Raw genomic sequence first — 26,876 nt, 5'->3', positions numbered from 1 at the left:
GGGGGGAGCTTTCCTTTTTGATGACATCTATAAAGGGAGAATATCAATTAAAATCTGCATCTGCAGACTGTTTTTATGAAGTGTGATTATAAAAAAATTAAATTAATATATTGTTACCAATAGAAGCTGGCTATATTCACAGACTGCTATCACACAATTGTGTTTAAACCCCGGATAATAGTGATTTTTGCACAATAGGTCTACTTTAAATAACATATTAAGAAGTCTTGCTTGATTTAAAATATTTTTCGCTGCTCTTTAATTATTATTCAGTATTTATGATATAACTGAGTGAAGTACTAAATAAAAACATTTCGATTTATTACAATTAATCATCATTATTATTTTTATAAATTTTAAAATTACTTATGATTTGGTTTAACAGTGGAACATTTAGGCTGTATGTTCTTCAACATAGTTTTAAGTGTCCCGTGAAGTGCTTTGTGCAATTTTGTTCGATGTGTGACAAGGGCTGGGCGATATTGCTAAAAAAAAAAACATCACGATATCATGTTTCATATTAATCGATATAGATAATTATTAAATATTTTTATTTATTAATTTTATTTTTAACAATCTATATAGGTATATCAGGATTTTTTGTTATTTGACCACTTTGTTTTAACATACCAACATTACTCAAGCAAATAGTCAAGTTTAATAGTCAAAATCAAAAATATTTAAACAAAATATCTGATTTCTTAATATTAAAACAAGCATACGTGTTTGAAAGATCCTTAAACTTGATAAAACGTTACAAAAAGTGTGTAGAGGTAAAAGTAGATGAACATCTGTAGGGTGTCAAAACTTATACAGTAAACCTCAGACTCTGTAAACAAACAAACTATGATAATCAAATCTGAGCAATCAAGTGAAAGAACCAGCCATCATTATAAATGCATACTGCAACATTACAAATTGTGAAGTTGAATGACTATACTACTATGCTACCATTATGCTAAAAAATCTGTCAGATGAGGAGCTAGTGGCTGGGCTGCACAAGAAAAGAAACCAAAAAGCCACTCTGGCGACATCTTACATCCTTTTTTTTTATTTTCGCATGTGTTGTTATTCTTATCCGAAGTGACAAGCGCGAGCACGTGGTTTCCTGCACCATTTTCTATGGCGTCTATTAGGCGTCTATTATATTTCTCTTAGGCTACCATTAAGCAATTTCATTAATGTCAAAAGGAAAAACCATTGCTGAAGCTCCGATGCAAGTTTATGGAGAAAAGTAAAAAGTGCTGCAGTGATTGGATGCACTGTGTTTGTCTGAAGTAATTAGTTTGCATACTGAAATGTGTGTATTCCATACAAAATGTGAAGCAGATTGGTTAGTTCTACTTACATGAATCGATGTGCACACGCAGCATTCGGAAAGGTTCCAATGTTTTTAACTAGGTGTACCTGGAAAATGTTAGGTGTGACGTCAAGCGAAGCGGCTTCCAGGTCCAAGCACTCTATTTAACTGTATAGGGAGGCTCAACAAATGCTAATAATTAATGTTTGCAAAGCGATGTAATACTTTCAAAAATCATGATCGCAATATATACAGTTGAAGTCAGAATTATTAGCCCCCCTGAATTATTAGTTTTGTTTATTTTTTTCCCCAATTTCAGTTTAACGGCGGGAAGATTTTTCTCAACACATTTCTAAACATAATAGTTTTAATAACTCATTTCTGATAACTGATTTATTTTATCTTTGCCATGATGACAGTAAATAATATTTGACTAGATATTTTCAAGACACTTCTACACAGCTTCAAAGGACATTTAAAGGCTTAATTAGGTTAACTAGGCAGGTTAGGGTAATTAGGCAAGTTATTAAATATATATATATATATATATATATATATATATATATATATATATATATATATATATATATATATATATATATAAATATAGCTAAGGGGCTAATAATATTGACTTTAAAATGTTTATTAAAAAATGTAAAACTTCTTTCATTTTGGCCTAAATAAAACAAACACTTTATTTGTATTAAATAAGACTTTCTGTGGAAGAAAAAATATTATCAGACAAACTGTGAAAATGTCCATCATTTGGGAAATATTTAAAATAAAGATTATGTGGATCGCGGATAAAAGTGAAGAGCGGGGGTGGGGGGGGGGGGTTGTTTAACGGGCCTTTCATAATGTCTCTAATAGTCCCTAAAAGTATGGGCCCTTACAATCATCCTAACTTTACGCCCTCTAGCGGCGCCCCTGCCAATTAGGTAGGTAGGGCGATATTACAGCTTCATATCACACATGGGTAGCATATTGCGTCATCAAAAGGTTTTTGAATGGGAGGTAGAACAATCTCACAAGGTGACAAATCGACAGAACATGTTTGGTTTTTTTTTTATAGAAAACAGCAAATATGTTTAATAATATTTTACTAGACTACTTGGAATGGCATGAGGGTAAGCAATTAACAGAAATTAAATTTTTGGGTTAAGTCCATAGTTTGGTCACTGAAACAGGGGGGTTTGGGGGGAGGGTGAGAAACGTCAAAACAACATGTATGGGGGTATAGCCCTCTAAATAGTGAGAAATGGTTTGCTCTGATCTGTATCTTAATATTAAAAATTAACAGATAATTTAAATATACATTCGACCACCCCTAACGGCCCATACCACTGTGAATGTATAATGCGCCAATCCGACTGCGAGAGAAAAAAATTCAACAGTCTGAAAATGGCGGTTCTAGAGCACCCATAGACTGGTAAGTGTTAAAGACACTTTTCTTGTAATATAGGTGTTTGTTTTGACAAATAGCCTTAAGGTAAAGTCAAATTTGCTGCCTAGTTTGTATAGTTTAACCTACAGAAACATAAAATTGCTAATAAGAGACTGTGGGTCAGAATACACTCAATACTCCAGAAAATACTGAAAACTTAAATACGTTTTGTTATTGAAATAGATGTAATTTAAATAAGTCATAATTTACTGAAGCATCTATTATACGAAGCACTCCCCCCGGTCATCAATGTAGATAATTAAATAGTCTCTCAATAGGATAGCTTCAGAGTTCATCCTTTGGGCTGCTCTCAGAGACAGATGTGGTGGTTTTTCCTCCACGGATGCGATTACGATCCCAGTCAGTGGACACGGTCTCGTCATCCCAGATGCTGGAGGTCTCCGTGTCACTGAAATAGCCTGCTTCTCCAGTGTAATGTGTGGGAAACAGCAGCAAGGGTTGAACGGAGAAAGCCTTCAAGTTTCTCAATTGAAAATGAGACATGTATTCCTTCCTGCAGACAGAGGGCATACTAGAGTCACATCATAAAAAGAAATAAACAAAATATAGCTTTGTAAATGTCATTATTTTTACAAGACGTCTTATCTAACATGTTACATTTATTCATTTGATCTTGTTATTAATGTGGAACACAAAAGAAGAGATTTTGATGAATGTTGGAAACCATTGTCTTCCAGTAGAGAAAAGGAAATGGGATGGAGGCTACTGTTTTTACAATTCATCAAAATATCTTCTTTTGTGCTCAACAGAGGAAATGGAAATTTTTGGAACAAATGATCGAGGGATAAGTAAAGGAGCAATAGGGTATATGCCGAGCTAGTGCTGTTCCCATGCTGATTCACTTCCGGTGACCTGTTATTGTGAACTTTTTCGATTTTATACGGTTCCTTATACAGCATCGATGTTGTAATGTCATTAAAATACATTCAGTTAAATAAACTTTAGCATTTATTAAGTTGCTTAAGCGTAAACCTTGACAAAAAACTGTTTACTCGCATGCGCCCGCCAGAATTGGCAGGCTAACGCAGAAGCTCCATTGAATATACTGTGGTAAAATAAATGCTCATATTATAAAGATATGGTGGGGAAAATGTAATTTAATGCTGTGCTTCTTGTACAATCTGAGACCCACTTTAAATGGGATATCACTCAGCTAGTGGAGATCGCTGATTTTTAAAGAAAACAGACCTTAAACACACCGGATTTTGCATTGGCATTCCATTCGCTGGAAGCGCTTAACCCAGGTTACTGGCAAATTAAAAGTCCTATTAGCATGCTTCGGCATATACCCCATTCAAATGCCACATTATGGATGTGACATTTGCAGTGAAAACTCTACATAAATTCACATAGAAAATGTATGTTTACATTTACATTTAACATTATATTGAAACTTTTGTTTATATTTTCCAGAACAACTGACTACAGAGTTAAGGGACCAGAAAAATATCAATCTGCAAACATGTTTTGTACTTTAAATGAGGAAAATAAACATGCGTTATGGATGTGACCAAAAAAAAAGTCTGCAGGTTTACAGTATACAACATATTTTGTTGAAATTATGTGAATTTAACTGCACCTACCAAAGAAAATAATAATAATTAAAATGATAAGAGTTGTCTCACTATAGAACAAACATGATTGGTTTTATTTAATTTAATATTTTAACATTTATGAGCAAAAAGTATTGTTATGGATGTGAAATCTCTCCGTTATTGATGTGACTGATGTGAAATAGCCACTTGTGTGATTTTGGCAAACCAAACAGAACAGTTTGAAAACATTGACAGATGCATTTTTGAGTATTTCTAAAGTCCTGAAAAACACTTACCCCCCCAACACACACACACACACACACACACCCTCCAAAAAAAACAAAAAAAAAAACAGAAACAGTTTTGGTATTTTGGTGAAAACTTAGATTTTTTTTGTTCATGGCAAGGTTAACATTTGCATGGTTTTGCTTTACTGGTTTTAAAATTCCTTAAAATGTCTTCCTTTGTGTTCAACAGAGGAAATGGAAATGTTTGGAACAAGTGAGGGATAAGTAAATGATGACTGAATTTGTCATAATGTCAATTTATCTTGAAAATGTGATGCAAAGCCGCTAAATTGAAATAATGTCAGAATTCGATTATTTATGTCATGTAAACGTTTCGTGGTTCAGTATACTATGCCACCTATTATTATCGCAGACACTAATAAATATATATAAAAACCCCTGTGTGTCTTTATGAACTTTTCCATGGAAACCTTGATAGATGTATATCCCATCCATCCAATCTAGCTAAACATTACTGTAAAAGGAACCTCATGACATTGAAAATAGTCACCAGCAGTTTATTACTGACTGAAAAACCTTTGCCGTGTATATAGCCAATTGCCAACATCTACCAGTGCTTACTTGGGGTGCTTGTTGAACATAACAGGTAGAAACTCGTCAACGGGCAGCATCTTGCTGAGAGGCTGAGCTTCCAGAAGTATCTTTGCTCCTTGCAGTGAAAGGGCATAACCCAATGTCCAATACGAGTAATCTGGTCTCACCAGGTTCTTCACTCCCTCCACCCAGCGCTCCGGATGCTTGATTTGCAAACGCTTACGTCCCACATAACTTAAAAAGAAAAATGAAAATGGGAAAATAATCAGTAAATATGAAAATTACTTATTAACGATGACATTTCGGTTTTATTTTGGTTTCATTTTGGGCTTAAAGGGTCACGAAACACCAAAACACATTTTTTGAGCTGTTGACAGTCGTATATGTGTCCCACATGGCTAAAAACACTATTAGGACACATATATTTCAATAAAAAGTGTAAATTGGTTGTTTTTGCGTTATTTCAAGCAATTTCGTACTTCCGGTTTGAAACGAATTTTTGAAGCTGCGTCACGGCTATGAGATAATAGCGTGTATTCTAGCGTGCAGACTGGACGTCTGTGCCAGAGTGTGTCTTATTACGTCTTACAGTGTGCTGCATTAATGCATGAGTAAAGTTTGGTTCAAACCAATCAGCGCGCTCTATTGTGCAACTTCATTAATATTCATTACTGTCAGAGTGTTTAGACGACAGAGACGCCATGTTGTGTTGGCAAAACAAGCGTGAAGTGTTGCTTTTATAGTTTTCTGCAGTTAAGTTTTGTTTTCATTTTCTCTCTGTGAGAGCGCAGCTGGAGTCACGCGTGGATTAACAGTGTACGCGACGCTCGACAACAATAACTTACGTGTCTAAGGAGGCACATTGTTTACCTGAGAGCTATTCTCATCTGCAAACGCTGAGATCCGGATTCGCTTGTAGTCTCCTCTTAATAAGGACGCGGCTCTAGTTGCTGGTGATTGTCCTGTCTCTACAGATTTGGTAAGTGAGCGACCAGTGCTTTTTGTTTATTCAGTTTGTTCGTATCGAACTAACTATTGCACCGAGTGTCAACATGTTAGCACCACAACCAAACTATTACCATCGTGTTGGATTTTCACCACATTTAGTGACCGGAAAAACACACGCGGCTTTCTGACACTACCTGCCGTGTTCATCTAAGTTTCCGGGAAATGCGAAGAGTTTTTTTCTCTCATTCGCCATGCGGTATCAAACATTGCATGAAAAATTCACGCTTAGAGCAGTTTCTTGAATCAAATATCTCGTTTGTCGCGAGGGACATGAATGAATTCCCTGAATGAAAGAGCCAAACTGCAGTTAAAGTCCAACATTTAATAATTGGGCAAATAATTCGACTACAGATGTCCATGTAAACACAGTCACTTTATCCCCTGTGTGTGTGTGTGTGTGTGTTTTGACTCTGAAAGTCAGCGCGTGCCCAAATAGACACTCCCACACCATGCCTCTTTTCTTCCTCCGACACTCCCCCCTAAACAGAGCTGGACACGCCCACTTTTCTGACTTTTTCCAAAGTAGAGGTGTGAAAACACCCTGCTGAAACGAGGGGGATTCATGGCCCTTTAAAAATGATCATTTACCACATAGACTTAGAGGTCATTCATTATCCTGCAGAGCTTAACTCCAATCGAACGCACCTAACCTAGCTAATCAAGCTTGTAATTAATAGTTTACGCAGCACAAACCGGTTATTTTCCATCTGTTTCAAGCTACTAATATTTGAATCACATATCAACAGAACAGAATCACCATATGATCACAAACTGTAAAGTGTGGGCACTTGCAATCTATATACTGCACCCGCAGTCATTTAATGGTTTGAAGTTGTCGCAGGAACTGCGTCACCAAATTCTTGGTTTGACATTCATGGCAGCTAAAGTCACACTGCAGGAAAGTGTTTGAAATCTTCTGACAAAATTTGATCGCAACGGCCATTAAGTGGCTGTTGGTGAACATGTCAAACCTATCAAAAGCCTAGGATTCCAGGAATCTCAAGACCGTGGAAGGAGCTAGAAATGGATCCAGAATAGAGAACTGTAAAATTATTATCACAACTCACATTAAGTCCCACTGGAGGCCTGATCGCTTCACATCCTCCATGATGGTGTTGAGGCGGCTCTTAAAGTTTGTCTCAAACCTGACATCGTCCTCCAGTACAAGCACCTGCTGTTGCTGGAGCTCCACCACCTGTGGGCCACAAACAGCAAGAAGAGTTTATAGATGTGGACACACACATTTAAGAGATAGTTCAGCCAAAACTTTTATTCAGAATTGCGGTTAATTTAGGGCATATTCACACTATGCTATCCGAACCGTGCCCAGGCCCGTTTGCTGGATCGTTTGAGAAGTGTGAGGCCGTACTCACACTAAGTACAGTTGCCTCGAACTGGGCCAAAGCACGCTTGTCCCCCGTCCCGTCTCCCCCGACGGCCCGCACTCACACCACAATCGGGCCTCTGCACGCTTACGTCATCACTGCTGCGCTGTTCAGTGAGAAGCGCTCTCTCACTCAGCAGCACAGTGGAGATTTCTCTAGTTATATCGTTTCAGTCGTTTGTTATGCAGTGACATGCAGTCAAATATTTCGCCAAACAGTCCTTAGGGATGCGGAGACACAGTCAGATATTTCGCCGAACAGATCCGCTACTTTTGGCGCTCATAAACAATCATAATGCCCTCGTGCTGCAGGAATGAGGAGATCTGCTGAAGGTGCGCAGCTGTCGTGCAGTGAGGAGTTTGCGTCTTTAATAAGCTATGGCAGTTTGCGTTCACCGAACAGTAAGAATGATTAATAAATCCATATGAAACAGTCCCTTTAAAGTCACGTCTCGCTTTCAGTTTCGGGCTTTGGTGTGTTTTGCACTCACACTACAAACGTACCGCGCCAAAGCCCAAGTGAGCCGCACTCAGGCCCACCTCTTCCAACCGGGCCAGGGCCGGCCAAGTGAACCGTGCTTGAGCCCGATTCAGCGCACTCACACGTCTCAAACGATCCGGGAAACGGGCCTATGCACGGTACGGATGGCATAGTGTGAGTATGCCCTGAGTGCTCTGAATCTGGCTCAGGTGCAGTCCACTTGGACGGCCCTGGCCTGGTTGGAAGAGGTTTGCCAGAGCGTGGTTCACTTGGGCGCTTTACGCTTGTAGTGTAAGTGCAAAGCGTACCTGAGCCCGAAACTGAAACCGAGACGTGACTTTAAGGGGCTGTTTCAAATGAATTTTTAATAATTCTTACTGTTCAATGAACGCAAACTGTCGTAGGTTATTAAAGTTGCAAACCCCTCACTGCACGACAGCTGCACCTTCAGCAAACCCTTCTAATTCCTGCAGCATGAGGACTTTATGATTGTTTTTGAGCGTCAAAAGTGGCCGATCTGTTCGGCGAAATATTTGACTGCCTGTCACTGCATCACAAAGGACTAAACCGATATAACTCAAGAAATTTTCACTGTTCAGTGCTTACTGAACAGCGTATCATCAATGACGGCCCGGTTCAAGGCAACTGTACATAGTGTAAATATGCCCTTACTCACGATTAGGCCTTAAGAAATAGGTACTGTTTTCTTCAGGAAATCAGAGGCTCACTATTTATATTAAGTGGCCATAATTAACAAAGTACAATGTACTTATTATGCTCAAATTGCAGCACTTCTGGTGCTATGGACCCTTTTCACAAGACTGTGATGACACATTTAAAGGTCATCAGCATCTTAAATCCTTGAAAGTTTTTAACATTATTTTCTTTTAAACATGTACATTTATATGTATTCACATGTCATATATGTATTGTATCGTCTTTAGATTAAAAAAAATGAATGTTTGAATGAAACAAAATTACAAAGAATTAATTACCGCTCGTGCGCTGCGTTTGAAATGCAGTGCCTAAATAAATAAATTTGACATTGTTCTCTCCTCTGGCTGCTAAAAGTCTTGAAAAAAGCCATTGTGAAGTTTTTCTTTTATTATTTTAGCTAATAGGGTTGTTTTTGTACTCTGCCATTCGCTGCGCTCTAAGTTTATCTTACTATGACGACTTCAGTTGCTGAGAAACCCAAAAATTTGAAAAGGGTCCACTGAGGTGGAAAACGGGTAAGGTGAGTGACCATTTTGGTGGTATGGGTAGGTTTAAAGGTGGGTTAAAGTGTACAGAAAGGATCAGTAGTGTAATTCTAGATGTAACTATAGGAATTAATTACAAATATACAATAAAAAAAATACATTTTAGCTGCTTGTTGAAACCACTTATTTAAAATGAGCTGAAACAACACAATTCTTGAGTTTTTTGAGTGGATGTTCAAGTGGCTGTTCAATACACTTAAATTTGTAAAAACAATTTGTGTTGAGACAATGACAAATTTAAATGCAAGTACATAGTAAATAAGGCCACCTAAGATAAAGTGGGACCTTCAAGACACTACAAATTTGATGTCATTTATCTTGTTTTTTTTTTTTTTTATAAAAAAAATCAATTGTTGACTAATTTTAAATGGCATGTAAAGGATAAAAATCTTGAAAACTGTGCTAGAAAAATAATCTCAGTTGCCAAAAGTGGAGAAATATTAATAATTGACACTTTAATGACATTTTGTCCTCTTAAAGAGATTTTTAAAATGAAAATGTACTTGTTTTTTTTTTTTTGTTTTTTTTTTACTTGTTGCAAATCTGCTTGACTTGGCTTTCTTCTGTTGAACACAAAAGAAGATATTTTGAGGAAAGCTGGAAACCTGAAAAGCCACTGACTTCCATAATAGAAAAAAACAAAACAATGGAAATACTATCAATGGTTACAGGTTTCCAGCTTTCTTCAAAATATCTTCTTTTGTGTTGAACAGAAGAAAGCCAAGTCAAGCAGATTTGCAACAAGTAAAAGGTGAGAAAATCATGGCAAAATGTTCATTTTTGGGTGAACTGTCCCTTTAAGAACCAATGTGCATTTTTTTTAATTGACCCACAAATATGTGGTTAAAATGTAGAGTTTTTGTAGAAGCTGATTGTAATGCATTCCTCTTTCCTTTGTACCTTTTTCCAGATGTTATAATGACTAAGGAAGCAGCCAATTTCACCCTTAGTCAGCACTCGGTCAGAGTACGGATCTTTATAACCAGGAAGCATCTCAATTCCTAAAGTCCTAAGCTGAGTTGAATTCATGGCTCTGAGGAGAAACAGAAAGAAGTCATTTTTGACAGCGGCATGTTGTGTAACTGTAAGATATAATTAATATTCAATATACAAATTAAATGCAGAAGAGTGGGTTATAATATCATACTTGCCATCCACCGCATCGGTAAGGGTGACGTCTATGCCCAGGACTTCCAGCGAGCGCAGCATACGATCTCTACGATCTTCCCTACGCTTCAGATTGATCAGGTAGACCTTAAAGGAGGAACGGATATGACACAAAAAAAATTCATTTAATGTGAGTATTAACACAAAAACTGAATATGTGACAACATTCTATTGCAATTGTCTGCATCTATACCTGATTGAAAGCCATGGTGTCTTTGGGTTTGGAGACAATGTGCAGATACTGTGAAGTTTCCATTTTAAAGTCAACTGTGGAAAGATGAACTTCAGATTATTTCTCTTTTAACCACAAATGAAAATTTTTTTTCTGGTAGAAAGATATTCATAAGAGAAATGACATCATACAATAGTGCTTTGTATTTCTTTTTTTAAAAACAACCTAATTAATATCTACAGTTCATCCGGAAAGTATTCATAGTGCTTTACTTTTTCCACATTTTTAAAAAATTTTTATTATGTGTTACAGCTTTATTCCAAAATGGATTAAATTCATTTATTTCCTCAAAATGTACATGCAGTACCCCATAATGACAATGTGAAAAAATTATTTTTTTGAAATTGTTGCAATTTATTAAAATTAAAAAAGCTGGGGCGACACAGTGGCGAAGTGGGTAGCACGTTCGCCTCACAGCAAGAAGGTCGCTGGTTCGATCCTCGGCTCAGTTGGCATTTCTGTGTGGGGTTTGCATGTTCTCCCTGCGTTCGCGTGGGTTCCCTCCGGGTGCACCGGTTTCCCCCACAGTCCAAAGACATGTGGTACAGGTGAATCGGGTAGGCTAAATTGTCTGTAGTGTATAAGTGTGTGTGTATGTTTCCCGGAGATGGGTTGCGGCTGGAAGGGCATCCACTGCGTAAAAACTTACTGGATAAGTTGGCGGTTAATTCCACTGTGGCGACCCCGGATTGATAAAGGGACTAAGCTGACAAGAAAATGAATGAATGACTAAAAAAGCTGAAAAATCACATGTACAACAGTATTCACAGCCTTTACTCTGAAACTCTAAATTGTGCTCAGGTGCATTCTGTTTCCACTGATCATTCTTGAGATGTTTCAGCAGCTTCATTGGAGTTCACTTGTGGTCAATTCAGTTGATTTGAAAAGGCATAAACATGTCTATATAAGGTCCCAGGGTTGACAGTGCATGTCAAAGCACAAACCAATAGGGAGGTAACAATATTGTAAATACCGTCATACCGCAATAGCAATTTCTTTCAATGTTACCGTGGGTGCGACTCAAAAAGATCATAAGTTTTTTGGTTGAAAGTTTGCTTAGGCGAATGGAGCGAATGGGAGGTAGCGGAAACTACAATTTTCATCAGCCTCGGCATGGTCATCATCCTTTGCGGTCTGTTGTCACTACAGATCCAGTAATGCAGAAATGGAGGGTGCTGCTAGTAGCGAGGAAGAAAAAGAGCTGGACATGATCGAACCTAAAGTGGGTTTTAAATCAGATGTGTGGAAGCATTTCAGTTTCTCTCTGGAAAGAAACAAGAAAGAAGAAAAGGTGACAGAAAAAAAAGGGTATGCAGGCACTGCCAGACTGTGCTAAAATACAAGTCGGGGAATACGACTAACATGATGAGGATTCTTTTAGTCAAGGGGACAGCAGAACACAGCACACTGCTCAGATTGATGGAGACATTGACTTGTACCACCAAGAGACCTCTATCTCACTCATGGCTTGTCCTTTCGAGTGATGTTTTTTTTTTTACATGGTTTAATATTTTTTTGTTATTAAAATTGAATAATTTAAGTTCCTGTTTGAAAGTTTGCAGATAGATAATTTGTATGTCATTGATCTGTTCAGTGTTGAGGTAACCTGAACCAGACCAGTGCAGGGACCGTCCAAAGGGCATGTGCAGGATAAATTTTTTGAAGAGGGATGGGGAATTGGTGCTGTCGCGCGCGTACTGGTCAGCTGTGTTGTCGCGCGCGTAATCAAGAGCGGTGTTGTCGCGCGCCTATCGAGGGGCGGGACCGAGGGTGTGCCGCGTTGCTTTTGATCATTTTGGAAGGACATTTTCTATCCAAGACTAAAAAGGGCATGTGCACTGCACAGGTTGAGCCCTATGTGTGCACGTGCCTGACCTGAACATTCTAGCACTTCTTTTGAGTCTCTTTAATAGTTTTGTTTTTCCTTTAAATGATTCAATAAATACCGTACCGTGCCATTCATACCGGGGTATTACCGTATCTTGAAATTTTGATACCGTTACATCCCTACAAACCAAGCATGAAGACAAAGGAATTGTCTGTAGACCTCAGAGACACACTCGAGGTGCACGGCTTGGGAAGGTTACAAACAAATTTCTGCTGCTCTGTAAGTTCCAATGAGCACAGTGGCCTCCATCATCCATAAGTGGAAGATGTTTGGAACCACCAGGACTCTTCCTATAATAATATTATGGATGTTTGTGTTAGCCGAGTAAAGGTAGAACAGGTGAAAAGATGACTCACAGGTTATTCACTTCCGATGTACTGTATTTACCATCACTAGAAGGTCTCTGGGATTTAAAGCTGATGGGTTTAGCTGTAAAGGCCCTTTTCAATGCTTTACATTTCGTGATACACACCTAGCGCCTCAGTGACAGTGTGGCTAAAACTCTCCACTTCCTCCTCCAGCGTCTGCTTCATCTGCAGAGGCTGTGGCAGATACCCATAATGCTCTCCGTTGCAAATGAACATCTGCACACCTGGGATAAGAATAACAAGGTTTATAACAGTAAATTTAAGACCTTTTTAAAGACCAAGTTAATAAATTTAAAGGGAACAAACTGAAAAAAATATACAGGAATATGTTGAGAGCTATGATGTCTAGGGAGAACATGACAAGCAACATTTCAACGCAAAAATACAAACAAAATGGTCTGACTTTTACTTTAAAATACATTTTTACCATAGTGAAGGTATTTTTTGTGAAACATTTTTTTATTGATTTTACATGTGAGTGGTCACTGCATCTTTAAAATTTTCTTTCCAATAAACAAAACAAGATTCACTCATGGTAAAGGTATAGTAAATATATACATTATTTACTCACCTTCAAGTGGGTTCAAACTTTTATGAGTTTCTTTATTCTGTTGAATACAAAACCTATTTTGAATAAAGCTGTCAATGGGTACAGGTTTTCAGCTTTCTTTAAAATATCTTTTGTTCAACAGAAAAACGAAACTTATATACAGTTGAGGTCAGAATTGTTAGCCCCCCTGTTTATTTTTTTCCCCAATTTCTGTGTAACGGAGAGAAGATTTTTTTCAACACATTTCTAAACAATAATAATAATTATTAATAATATACTAAATAATAGTTTTAATAACTCATTTGTAATAACTGATTTATTTTATCTCTGCCATGATGACAGAAAATAATACTTTACTAGATATTTTTCAAGACACTTCTATACTGCTTAAATGACATTTAAAGACTTAACTAGGTTAATTAGGTTAACTGGAAAGGCTAGGGTAATTAGGCAAGTTATTGTATAACAATGGTTTATTCTGTAGACTATCGAAAAAAAAAACTGCCTAAAGAGGCTAATAATTTTGACCTTAAAAATGACTTTTTAAAAATTAAAAACTGCTTTTATTCTAGCCGAAATAAAACAAATAAGACTTTCTCCGGAAGAAAAAATATTATCAGACATACTGTGAATATTTCCTTGCTCTATTAAACATCATTTGAGAAATATTTAAAAATGAAAAAAAAAAAAATCAAAGGGGGGCTAATAATTCTGATTTTAACTGTAGGCTTGAGCCAACTTAAAGGAGAGTAAACGGTGACAGAAGTCTCCTTGTTTGGGTGAACTATCCCTTCAAGACTTGAACACCTCTGATTTGACCATTTGAGTGCGGAAATAACTTTCACATTCTCATCAGACCCATTGTATACCTCTATGACATTGGGTTAAACCAGTTTGCAACTCTTCATGTGCTCCCTATCGATATATTACATGGTCTGTTGACATTCTTGATTCTGATTGGCTGGAAGGTGTCCAATAGAATTATTATTATTACTATTATTATTATTATTATATATTTTTTTTAGAATATGCAAAAATCATACAAATACAAGAAAACATCAACAAATAACAAATACAAAGCAACAAAACAAAAACAAAACAAAAACAACAACAGTATTGTCAGGTACTGGTAAGTGCGTGAGTGTGTGTGTGTGTGTTTGTGTGTGTATGCATGTAAAGGTAACTTGGTGGACAGGTCATAGTACATACATAAGGAACAATAACAGTCAACAAATGAAGCAAGTGTCACAGATATAAATAAAACAAAATAATATATAATACAAAAATAAAATACAATAGAATTATAAGATGCACAGGTAGTTTCAGTCAGGCTTGATGAAAGATCAATTAAATGTGCCTCTCTCAAACGTTAGTAGAAGTATAACCATAGCAAATCAGTGAGAGTTGACAAAATGATTACTATTTTGACATATAAATATTTAGTTACTGGCAACACAGTAAAAAAAATCATTTTATTGAATGTTTAGCAGTTTAATAGTCATCTAAAGTATTTATAAGCAGTTTTATTGACCATTTTGAGGAATGTAAATAAAACCAATTGTCCTGACGTATTTCCTGTTTTACATTTTAAATTTCCACAGCTTCTGAGCATCCAAAAAGTTCCACATAATGATAAATAATGTTACAATAGCTGTTACAACATCAAGTTATGATCGAATCGCCTCTTGCTACAGATATGAAATAGTTAAATGAAAATGTTAACGGGCCAATGACATCACATTGAAATGGTCTATACTTTCAAGACTGCATTATAGTGATGACTAATAAACACAATAAAAATTGCGGCACGTCTCTAATTTAAATCAGTTTCAGGACAGTTCCACACACGGCTGCTAGATGGCGCCACTAATGCAGCGAGTTCGTTGTGGAACTCAAAGGTGATAAGACTACCTACGCACATTATCACTACACATTATCATTGTATTATGTACACAATGCATCCCACAGTTTAAAGAAATCAGGAAAATCTTTAATTGTAAAGGTCTAGACACACTAAGCGAACAGTCAGCCGTTGGGCTTCACATCCCTAAATGACGACCTGAATGAATCCAGTAATACAGCTCATTCTCAAGCACGGTGAACACTGAAGGCTCCATTGATGGGGCACACCAGATATATGTACACTCCACCAGCCATTCACATGGACTACACCTCCCGTCATGCTTTGCATTTCACAGCTGAAACTGGTTTGCCAATCTCGGCACTGATACACACAGTTGCTGATCACTGACACTCACACATACACACTATGTAAACACCATACCTTCGTTGTTGGATAGTGTTTTGTGTCGTAATCTTTGCCAGTGTTTGTTGTTTTGATTCTCGCACTGTCTACAATGATTGTCTGTTGCGAATGGGAGACATTAGGAGTAGATCAAAATGATTGGTCAGGTTAAGGGATTGGTCAGACAGGCACACATGAAACAGGCGAAGGTGTCGAAAAGCAAGAGAAAGGGTCCAAAGGTCAAAAAGACACAAAGGAAAACATTTAAATATTTTTAGTTGTTGTTATCATTGCCAGGCGTTTTTACTTTTTTTGCCTTCCTGTGCCGGCTTTCTCTTCTGATTGTTTGCCGTCCATCTCGACCCCTTCGCCTGTTTTACAGATTATGCTTGTGGATTATATCTGTTGTTGTGTATGCTGGTATTTGACCCCAATCCCAATCCCTTAATAATAAAGAGCTCTCTAACTCCTCTTTTGGGAAATTTAGGAAATTGTAAGCTGTTCCCTGGTTTTGACCTCCACTTGACTGTTATGTTAATCATGTTATATCAAATGTTATATCAAATGTTATATCATTACCTGCTTGTCTTGCAGAAAAAGCAAATGCCATGATATCATCGAGGGCCCAAAGATAGTGATGGTGCATGGGGTAAAAGGCCAGCAATTCACTAGCTCTGCGGCGCAGGTCTATCAACATTGTGGAGTGAATCATGGGAACCGGGTGACAACCAGTTCGCTTCCAGGTTCGAATGGGTACATAATGTGGTGTTCGCTTATAATAGCCCTGCAGAAAGAAGAATCAGATATTTTCGAGATTATCAACACGTGGTGCAGAAAAACTAACCCTCAAAAAATTGTGCAGACAGAATGAGAAACAATGAATAATACATAATACAGCTATTCTAACTATTACATATGACTACTGAAGTTCTGGCATACCTTTAACCTCACTTCTGTTACTGCAAAAAAATGTATGCGGCAGCATTGATTATTACACCTGAATGAGAGTGTAGTGCCTAGCCATAATGAAAATAAGAACTTTTAATTTTCTGTTGGTCCTAGCACACAATGGAATTTTATTACAAAATATGATAAAAACCCGTTTTTTTTTTTTTTTTTTAAAGTTTTGAAAGAGATGCTAATGGTCTAATCCGATTGAGTAATTTATGCTAAGCTAAGCTTAAAGAGTTCTTGCCAGACCCATAGATTGGCTGTATGAATTTTAAAAACTGGTAAAGCTAAATATTTCATGCTTTAAATAGAAAAATTATCAAAACAAAATTCAAATTTCTGAGAGATGCTAATGGTCTAATGTGATTTAACGATTAATGCTAAGCTAAGCTAAAAGTGCTCTTGCCAGACCCATAGATAAGCTGTATGGTTTTTAAAAACTGGTAAAGCTAAATATTTCATGCTTTAAATAGGAAAATGATCATAACAAAATAAAAATTTCTGAGAGATGCTAATGGTCTAATCTGATTTTATGGTTTATGCTAAGCTAAGCTAAAAGTGTTCTTGTCAGACCCATACATTGACTGAATGAGTTTGTAAAACTGGTAGAGCTAAATATTTTAAGCTTTAAAAAGCAAAATGATCAAAAATTCTTTTTTTTTTTTCAAATTTCTTAAAGATTCAAATGGTCTAATCTGATTTAATGATTTATGCCATGCTAAGCTAAAAGTGCTCTTGCCAGACCCATATAATGGCTAAATGGATTTTAAAAACAGCTAAAGCTAAATATTTCAAGCTTTAAATAGGAAAATTATTAAAAATGTAAAAAAAAAAAATTTGAGAGAAGCTAATGATTAATCTGATTCAACGATTTATGCTAAGCTAAGCTAAAAGTGCTCCCACCAGAGATCAGCTGAGGGGATTCAAAATTGGTAAAACCACTGTTTAACAGGAGGTTTTTTAAAATAAGCGTATTTATTTTAGAAATGGAGTGTTCCTTTAACTTAATTACTCAATTATTATATCCACTTTTTAATGTAAAAGTAATATGTAAGATGAACATCTGGTTGTCCAATTTCAAGATATGATTAGCTATACAAAACAGCTCATTATACTGCCTGATATTTCACATTGGCGTATTTAGTTATATTATTTTAAAGTACAATTAATACAATGTTTGTCTACTTTATTATAGAGGAAATGGATTAGATTAAAAGGTCTAAGCCAAGACCTGATGTTTAAATACTAATGAAGTGGGGTCAGTTTTATTTTTGCTAAATAATATATATTTAAAAAAAAAATGGCCATTTACTGTTTTAAAACACATATTTAAAAACATGAGTGGAACTTATGGTGTCGATATAAATGAATAATAATATACTCCATTTTTATCAACGAGACTGGCCATTTGTTTAATAACTAATAATAAGGTTTCTTTCAATGTTATATAAAAACATTGTTTTAAAGGGATAGTTCACACTGAAAATGAAAATCATGTCATCATTTAAAAGTTTTCCATTTTTTAAGACTGTAGCAGTCTCATGATCACCAACGGTCTAGCATGTGCAGATCTCTGGGGAACTACACATATGCCAATTTAATGAACTACAACTCCCATCATGCACCCCAGACACACCAGTTCCTGATTCCCCTGAATACACACACAGACATTGCTTTCTCTTGTTTGTCTGTAACACTACATAGCATTTCTTTGGCTAGTTTTTCAGTGTTCTGATCCTTGCCCTGTTTTACCATTTATTTTGATTCTTTGCCACCTGAACTGACCATTTGCCTGTTTTTGACTACGATCCGGGATTTTCTGTATGCTTCTGTTTGCCACCATTTTGATCATTAACTTCCAGAATATTATTTTTTCTACTATTGAAGTGAATAGTTACCAGTTTCTAACATTTTTCAAAATATCTTCTTTTGTATTCAAGAGAAATAATTTCATTTTTCGGTGAACTATCCATATAAAGTTTATTATTATTATTCAACAAGGAGTTCACTAGATGTGGATGACTGAAATAATCTTCACTTGTTTTCACGTCAGGTCATTTATCAGTCGCATTCAGAATGATTCAATTCAATTTAAGTTTATTTGTAAAGCGCTTTTCACAATAGTTAACCATTTTCACACATTAATAAATTACAATCAAAATCAGAAAAGTTTAGATTATTAGCTACCATAATCGATCTCTATAGCCAAAGATTAGCCAGCTGCCTAAATAATGTTAGAGTCTATAACCTGTTGGAATAGATTTGGTAAAGCTTTTGTAAAACTGCCCGTTGTAGTTTGAAAATAGACTTCTGTTGCTCCAATGAGACCATATAATGACTGAGATCTGATGTTCACTATGCTAGTTCCGTAAATATGAATGGAAGTCTTTGTAATGGAAGATGAAAAGGCGTATTGTACCTGTGAGGTCATGCCACACCAGAAGTTTGAATAGAGCGTTCTTGAGTCGAGCATTGGAGCCACCAGCGTCCGATTTTCAGAAATCAGTTGATTCAGCACTTGTGTGTTTGTAAGCAGGTTATCACTGTCTGTGAACTAAGGGGGAAAAAACATGCAAACAATCATACAAATCAATCAGAAATCATTCATTCATTTTCTTGTCGGCTTAGTCCCTTTATTAATCCGAGGTCGCTACAGCGGAATGAACCGCCAACTTATCCAGCACGTTTTTTCGCAGCAGATGCCCTTCCAGCCGCAACCCATCTCTTGGAAACATCCACACACACATTCACACACACACATACACTACGGACAATTTAGCGTACCCAATTCACCTGTACCACATGTCTTTGGACTGTGGGGGAAACATGAGCACCCGGAGGAAACCCACCCGAATTCAGGGAAAACATGCAAACTCCACACAGAAATGCCAACTGAGCAGAGGTTCAATCCAGCAACCCACTTCTTGCTGTGAGGCGACAGCACTACCTACTGCGCCAGTGCATCGCCCCAATCAGAAATAAGATCCCCAAAATACTATCAATCTAAAAATGTCTGTATCCTTCCATCGTTCATTTTACTTCGCCTGTCTCTCTCTCTCTATGGCTCTAGGGATGACATGTCATGACTGACCAATCAGAATCAAGTATTTTAGACAGCAGCGTAATAATTGCACTAAACAGTTATGATATGGCACAATATAAAGTAATCTGACCAGGACGTAGTCTGCCCACTGCGCCCGGGCTGATTTAAGTGCCGCCTGCCTCAGCTTCATCACATGAGTGAACCGAGTCTCCGGCCAGTGCTTGGGGCCCAGCTCATCCACATAAGAACTATAAAACATGGAGAATGAGACATGTTGGTCCCTCATTTGGTGAGTGTGCATCAATCCTACACAACAGTGAAGGGATAGTTTACCCAAAATAGAAAATTCTGTCATTATTTTGTCACCCTTCACTTGTTCCAAAACTTTATACATTACTTTCCTCTGTTGAACACAAATGAAGGTATTTTGATGAAAGCTGGAAATTGACATCCATAGTGTTTGTTTTTTTCAACAATAAATGTCACTGGTTACAGGCGTTCAGCTTTCATTCATTCTTTTTTTTTTTTTTTTTGGCTTAGTCCCTTTATTAATCGGGTCGCCACAGCGGAATGAACCGGCAACTTATCAAGCATATGTTTTACGCATATGTCACACATACCTGTCAACCCTCCTGTTTTTCCCGGGATTCTCCCATATTTTAAAGTTCTATCCTGCTATCATCCCATAAAGTTATTTTCCTGTAATTCTCCAGTATTTTCAGTCTTTCTCTGAAGGGTGGCAAGCCTTCCTATACGAAACCCATACCGCCGAACCACTAGGGGCCGCCCCTTGCTCTTAAATGTTATTCTGTTATGTGCTTTCACTTTGTTTATGCACGAAAACACTTTGAAATAAATAAAAAAAGGCGCGATTCCCCTTCCTTTTCATTACAGGTGCCGTCTCCCCTTCATATGCTATCCTTAAAAATTGTCATAGCCTATAGAGGTGCATGACTGTCAGCTGACGCTCTCTATAGTTATAAATAGACACTGTTTCCCAAACGGATTCTGTACACACGATTAGAAGCGGATTGAAAGTCTGGCTTTTGGGTGCGTGTTTAAACAAACATATACACATAATTAATAATAATATCATCTAAAGATGTCGATTTTGGTGTTTTTTTTTTTTAAACACAACTAATTTCATCTTAAATAAGCATAAAAAGTTAGGAAAGCAGTCGAATGCCTTTACTCTATTGTTAGATGTGTGCATTTTTAAAGTGACACTTGTTATTAAATGTAATCAAACGAAAAAATCAAAATTAAATAAGAGATTATTTGTTACTTTAACTATTATGGTGGGCATATGCCTTATTTACACATCCCAATGTTGACAGGTATGATGTCACACCACATGTCTTCCTCCGGAGCACTCAGAGAAAACCCATGTGAGCATACGGATAACATGCAAACTCCACACAGAAATGCCAAACTAGCAACCTTCTTGATGTGATGCGATTGTGCTACCCACTATGCCAAAATGACGCAGTGCTCAGCTTTCTTCAAAATACATTCTTTAGTGTACTGGGAGTGGAACCACATGAGTTGAGTTGAGTTGAGTTGAGTTAACAACGAGTAAATGTTCATTTTTGTGTGAACTATCCTTTTAAATGTCTATTAATAATAGAAGATGGTTCTCTGTAGGAAATGGTTGAGCTTTGTAATGTGTTGTCACCTCTTCTCCTGCTCCATGGTGTGCAGCTGTACCGAATGATACAAATCCTCCACTCCAGAGATCCATTCACGCAGCATTGCAGTGGTGTTGTCGGTATTGTGGTCAGTAGCAGCCCTGATGAAGAGGAAGTCCAAATGAGGACCAGAAGGATGTTTACATTTAAAGGGGACCCTTTCTACAAGATGTAAAATAAATCTCTGATGTCACTAGAGAGTGTTTGTGAAGATTCAGCTCAAAATAACCCACAAATATTGTTTCACAACTTGAAATTGCCCTGCTTAGGCTTTGATCCTATTTGTTGAGTTTTGGTTACTGTCGCTTTAAATTCAAATTTGATGCTCTTTTTCTAAAGAGGGCGGAGCTACATAGGCCTATGTGTCAGCATAGTGTCAGATTTAAAAACAAGACTAAAGTGCTAATGGGGGAGAGATCAACACTAATATGAGCAAAGCTTTACCCCTATGATGACACATACTCTTTCATAGACTGTTGCCTGTTTAAACTCCTCATAATAGTGTTTTTACATAATAGGCCCCCTTTAAAGGGATAGTTCACCTAAAAGAAAATAATTCAACATTTACTCAGCATTAACTTGTTCCAAACCAGTTTGCTTCTGTTGCTGAACACAAAATGTTTGGAAGAATAGGAAACCGGTAGTCATTTACTTTCATAGCATTTGTTTTTTCTCGCAACTGATTTCAATTATAGCCAGTGGTGTGAAGTAACTAATTACAAATACTCAAACTACTGTAATTGAGTAGTTTTTCTCAGAAATTGTAATTTAGTATGTGGTTTTTATATGTGTACTTTCTTCTAAGTTCATTTTATTTGCCGTATCGGTACTTTTACTCCACTACTTTCCTTCAACCTGCAGTCACTATTTTATTTGTCTATGGGGATTAGAAAAATCAATCCTGTGATTCCTGTTCAATCAAATTGCACATACAGCAAAAGGTAAATCGCATCATAATGATCTACCTGAAGACATGGGCGATTTATAATTGCAGCAAACTGTTTGGAAGCATAAAAAGTGTCCAAGAAGATGTCCAAAATCTTTACACACAATGACCCAGAGACTGTTTAGATGCATGTCACTGATGAGAAGATGATGGATGTTTTACTGTATGATGACCCAAATGACCGACACCCAGCAGGCACAAGATGTCAACATGATGTCAGATTGACGTTGTACCCCAACATCGTGGGGGGTTTGCATCTTGTTTGGAAATGAAAATCGAGTTGATGTCAGAACTAAACATTAGGCCGACATCAGCGTCGATCATTAAACCTAAAATCAACCAATTATCAATGTCTAATGATGTTACAGCTTGACGTTGAGTGGACGTTACCACTATGACATCTATTAGACGTTTGGATTATGGTTGCCAAACCTGGCGAATAAATGTCGGTATTTGACATCAATATGACGTTGGTTTAAGATGTTGGCTCGATGTTGGATTTTGGTCACTTTCTAACAACCTAAAATCAACCAATTATCAGCGTCATTTAACGTTGTGATTGGACATCAAAATAATGTTGTCCTTAGATGCTAGCTAGACATTGAATTTGGGTCATCTGACGTCACGCCCTAAATCTAACCTAACATTAATGTTGCATGATGTTGTGTGCCTGCTGGGCAATAACTAAGTGCACTACAGAATGTTACGTTTACACACATCCACAAATGACATGTAAATGCATCAGCTCTTACAGCGTACTCACTACTCTTGAGTACTTTTGAAAGGACTACTTTTTACTCATACTTCGAGTAATATTTAAAAACAGATACTTTTACTCTACTCGCACTACATCTTTGAGCAGGTAATGGTACTTTTATTTGAGTATAATTTTTCAGTACTCTTTCCACCTCTGATTATAGCTACCAGTTTCAAACATCCACAAATTCAAGAGTTCACACTTAGCTGATGATTGGTAATAAGCTAGTTTGGCATGCTGTCCCGGGAGAGAGCCCCGAGCTCAAAAGATCCTCGAGCCCGGAGCTCCCTCCCGTTGTTGGGCGAGAGGGGAGTTTGAACTCGGGTAGATCTCGAGAACCCCCCCCCCCCCCTCCTGCTGCGTAAGGATTGCTAAGGTGATGTGTTGCTGACAGAATTTAATTTGGTGGAATTTGGTTTAGTCAATTTACTTAAGTCTCATGTGTGGGAGGAAACCGGAGGACATGGGAAAAACCCACGCAAGCACGGGGAGAACATGAACTCCGCACGAAAATGCTGTCCGGTTGGGTGGATTCCCGAGTCGGAGGACATTTTTTACTGTGAAGCCGCAGTGCTAGCCTGTAGAAAAGAGGAGGAGAAGGGGTGGAAGAGGGGATTCTTCAAGACGAAGATGACTAAAGGTAAGATGTTTGGTTATTTATACTGGGTTAGGAATAGTCTGATTGGTGGTACGTACATTAGCTTGACTCGGGGCCAGCCGTGTCAACAACAAGCACGTGATGCTCTCGAAATTAGTTTACGAATAAACTTGCAGATTATACTTTTTTCCTAATTATCTGAGTATAAGAGTTTGATTTTTCCAATTATTATTTTAAAAACAGTAATATGTTTAAGTCTTGATGTATTAGAGCTGCACTTTCTCCTCCTTTTCTCCCTTTACCCATCCACACATTCTTTCACGTCACTGTGATTCTTGCCATATTTGCTTTTTAGGCTTTCAGGCATATTTCAGACGGGGGTGTAATTAAAGCCAAGCGAAGACTTTAATGTGTGCTCGAATACAAAAACCACAGACACATTCATTTGAATGCTCAATACTTAAAATCCAATGTACATTTAAATGTGAGTGTATAAAAATGTTTTTAATTTGCGCCAATTTCAACATGTTTATAATGATAGCTAATATTAAAATCAACAAATTTTCATAAAGTATTACAATAATGTGTCAATTTCTACCTTCACTGGCTGAATATGTCTTACAAATTATTTTAAAAATATAAATATATGTATATATATATATATATATATATATATATATATATATATATATATATATATATATATATATATATATAAAATTATTAAAATATATACAAAATAATGCATTTTTAAAATATAAATATATGTATATATATATATATATATATATATATATATATATATATAAATATATATATATATATATATATATATATAAATAATTATTAAAATATATACAAAATAATGCATTTTTAAAATATAAATATATGTATATATATATATATATATATATATATATATATATATATATATAAATATATATATATATATATATATATATATAAATAATTATTAAAATATATACAAAATAATGCATTTTTCATATAAATACATTTGTAGAAAATAAAACTTGAGCACTTAATAGTCACAAAAATACACTGTAAACTATTTCCTTTGTCCAGAGATTGCCAGTAACTTACTGTAAATCTATTACAGCAAAAATACTGTATTCACATATACAGCACTGCTTATCCTGCTGTGTATGTACTTCCAGAATTGTATGTATATCTTTACTGTAAAATATAAATTTGTTTTTACAATGCAACTTTAAAATACAGTAACAAACTGTCAAACAGTTCATATTACACATAAATACTGTGTAATTTTAAAAAAGTCCTTAACAGTGTAGTTACCAGATAGAGATACGGTCCTTGGGATAATCCAGCCTCTCGATGCATCCTAAAAAATAAGGAAGACTGTGTTCGCTGTTTCGAGCCAAAATCGCAATGGCTACTTTGGGGTTGAGTAGAGATGTCTCATGTAGGACAGGCTCCAGGTTGGTGTGAGTATGAATAAATCCGATCCATGACTCTAACAGTACTAGTCCAAGCAGAAGCTTTCCAGATGCTCTCGGGTCCATCATAGTGTGTCTGATGGCGCAGAAGCATGTAGTGCTATATATTAGACCAGTGAGAAGTCACACTTGACTGGGGAGATTTGAACCCTATGTGCAACAAAACCACACTCATTTGACGAAGAAAAACTCAAACTCAAAATAGTACTAGTGCACCCTAATTTCATTTACTCGTTTATTTTCATTCAGCTTAGTCCCTTTATTCATCAGAAGGTCATCACAGCAACCACCAACTTATCTAGCATATTTTTTACACAGCGGATGCCCTTCCAGCAGCAACCCAGTACTGGGAAACACCCATGCACTCTCATTCACACTGCAAAAAATGCTTTTCTTCCTTCCTTTTTGTCTTGTGTCTAGTCTAAATATGTAAAATTTCTTATATCAAGAAGCATTTTCTAGACAAGCAAAACATATTGTCTTGTTTTGAGAAATAATATGCCAATGTTAAAGTGAGTTTTCCTTAAAACAAGCTAAATAATCTGCCAATGGGGTAAACAAATTAATCTTGTTTTTTTCTATTCACGTAAGATTATTTTGCTTACCCCATTGGCAGATTATTTAGCTTGTTTTAAGGAAAATTTCACTTAATATTGGCATATTATTTCGCAAAACAAGACAATATGTTTTCCTTATCTAGAAAATTATACTTGATTTAGGAATTTTTAGATATTTGGACTAGAAACAAGACAAATAATCTAAGTAAGAAAAGCATTTTTAGCAGTGTACACTACGACCAATTTAGCTTATTCCATTCACCTATAGGCTGTAGGGGGAACCGGAGCACCCGGAGGAATCCGTGTCAGTGGATTAGCCACACTTGGGGGCAAAATTGTGCAGAAAACTAGTTTCTGTTGAGAAAATGCTTTGACATGTTTTTGTTAGGCTACTCATTTTACTCCATTTTTTATTTGTATTGTCTACACTTTAGAGTCTAGGTCCACTGTTGCTGATCGTTCAAGTTCTACATTTTAACCTACATGTAATGTCTGTGGTTAAATAAGAAATAAAAGGTTGCATTTATGAAAATTCACCAGCAGATGGCGATAGTTAGGTGCCTGAACGATTCTACTTTCATTCAGCAGTGTTGGAGAAGCTACTCTAAAACTGTACAGTAGCTTGATAAGCTAAACTACTCGTCAGGAAAAGTAGCTAAAGCTAATCTACCGTCAAGCTACACTTGTAAAGAGGTAAAAAAAAAACTATTTAGTATTAATTATAGGTTAATAACTGTACAACTACTTTCCATAGTGTTGTTGTAGTATTGAGCACATTAATGTCGTACTCACAATAAGCATTTAATAGTGGATTTCATTTATGATTTTTTTAAATTATTAATTTAATGTAATTGATTTTTTTATCACTTTTATTAATTATTTATTTGTTTATTAATTTATTCTTTTGCTTCTCGCTATGGGAAGTAGCCTTATTGGTTGTTGAGGGAGGGAAGTGTTTAGTAGAGTTGTTTACAAAATTAATGTTGTAATTCACTGATTTCATGTATTGTGCAGAAAATTTAATATATAATATAAAACAAATAGTGAATTTAACATTATTCCCTGTACAACAGTGACTTTTTCATCACTGATCCATTCATCCATTCAACTACAACATGAATCCTTTCAATCCAG

At 36.4% G+C, this 26,876-nt stretch overlaps 3 protein-coding genes across 6 annotated transcripts in view; 1 reads left to right on the top strand and 2 right to left on the bottom strand.

The window, feature by feature from the left end:
- Positions 1-26,876, top strand: part of LOC147846195 (uncharacterized) — a 1,020,765-nt gene that overhangs the window by 54,840 nt on the left and 939,049 nt on the right. The gene's annotated exons all lie outside the window — the stretch shown is intronic.
- The window catches only part of apoltp (apolipoprotein lipid transfer particle homolog), a 597,023-nt gene that overhangs the window by 175,530 nt on the left and 394,617 nt on the right, over positions 1-26,876 (bottom strand). The window lies entirely within an intron of this gene.
- Positions 2,384-25,263, bottom strand: colgalt2a (collagen beta(1-O)galactosyltransferase 2a). The gene is made up of 12 exons (XM_087240411.1): positions 25,025-25,263; positions 21,397-21,510; positions 19,852-19,969; positions 19,098-19,232; positions 16,307-16,511; positions 13,037-13,156; positions 10,638-10,711; positions 10,425-10,531; positions 10,178-10,310; positions 7,218-7,345; positions 5,170-5,376; positions 2,384-3,258 (listed from the first exon to the last, which is right to left on the bottom strand). The coding sequence occupies exons 1-12, from the start codon at positions 25,252-25,254 to the stop codon at positions 3,030-3,032; spliced, it is 1,800 nt and encodes a 599-aa protein (XP_087096537.1). The 5' UTR covers positions 25,255-25,263; the 3' UTR covers positions 2,384-3,029.

Source organism: Danio rerio, chromosome 2 (assembly GCF_052040795.2).
Source record: "Danio rerio strain M-AB ecotype USA chromosome 2, GRCz13ab, whole genome shotgun sequence".
NCBI lineage: Eukaryota > Metazoa > Chordata > Actinopteri > Cypriniformes > Danionidae > Danio > Danio rerio.
Note: the sequence above shows the minus strand (reverse complement) of the source record. Positions and strands in the feature narration are given on the sequence as shown.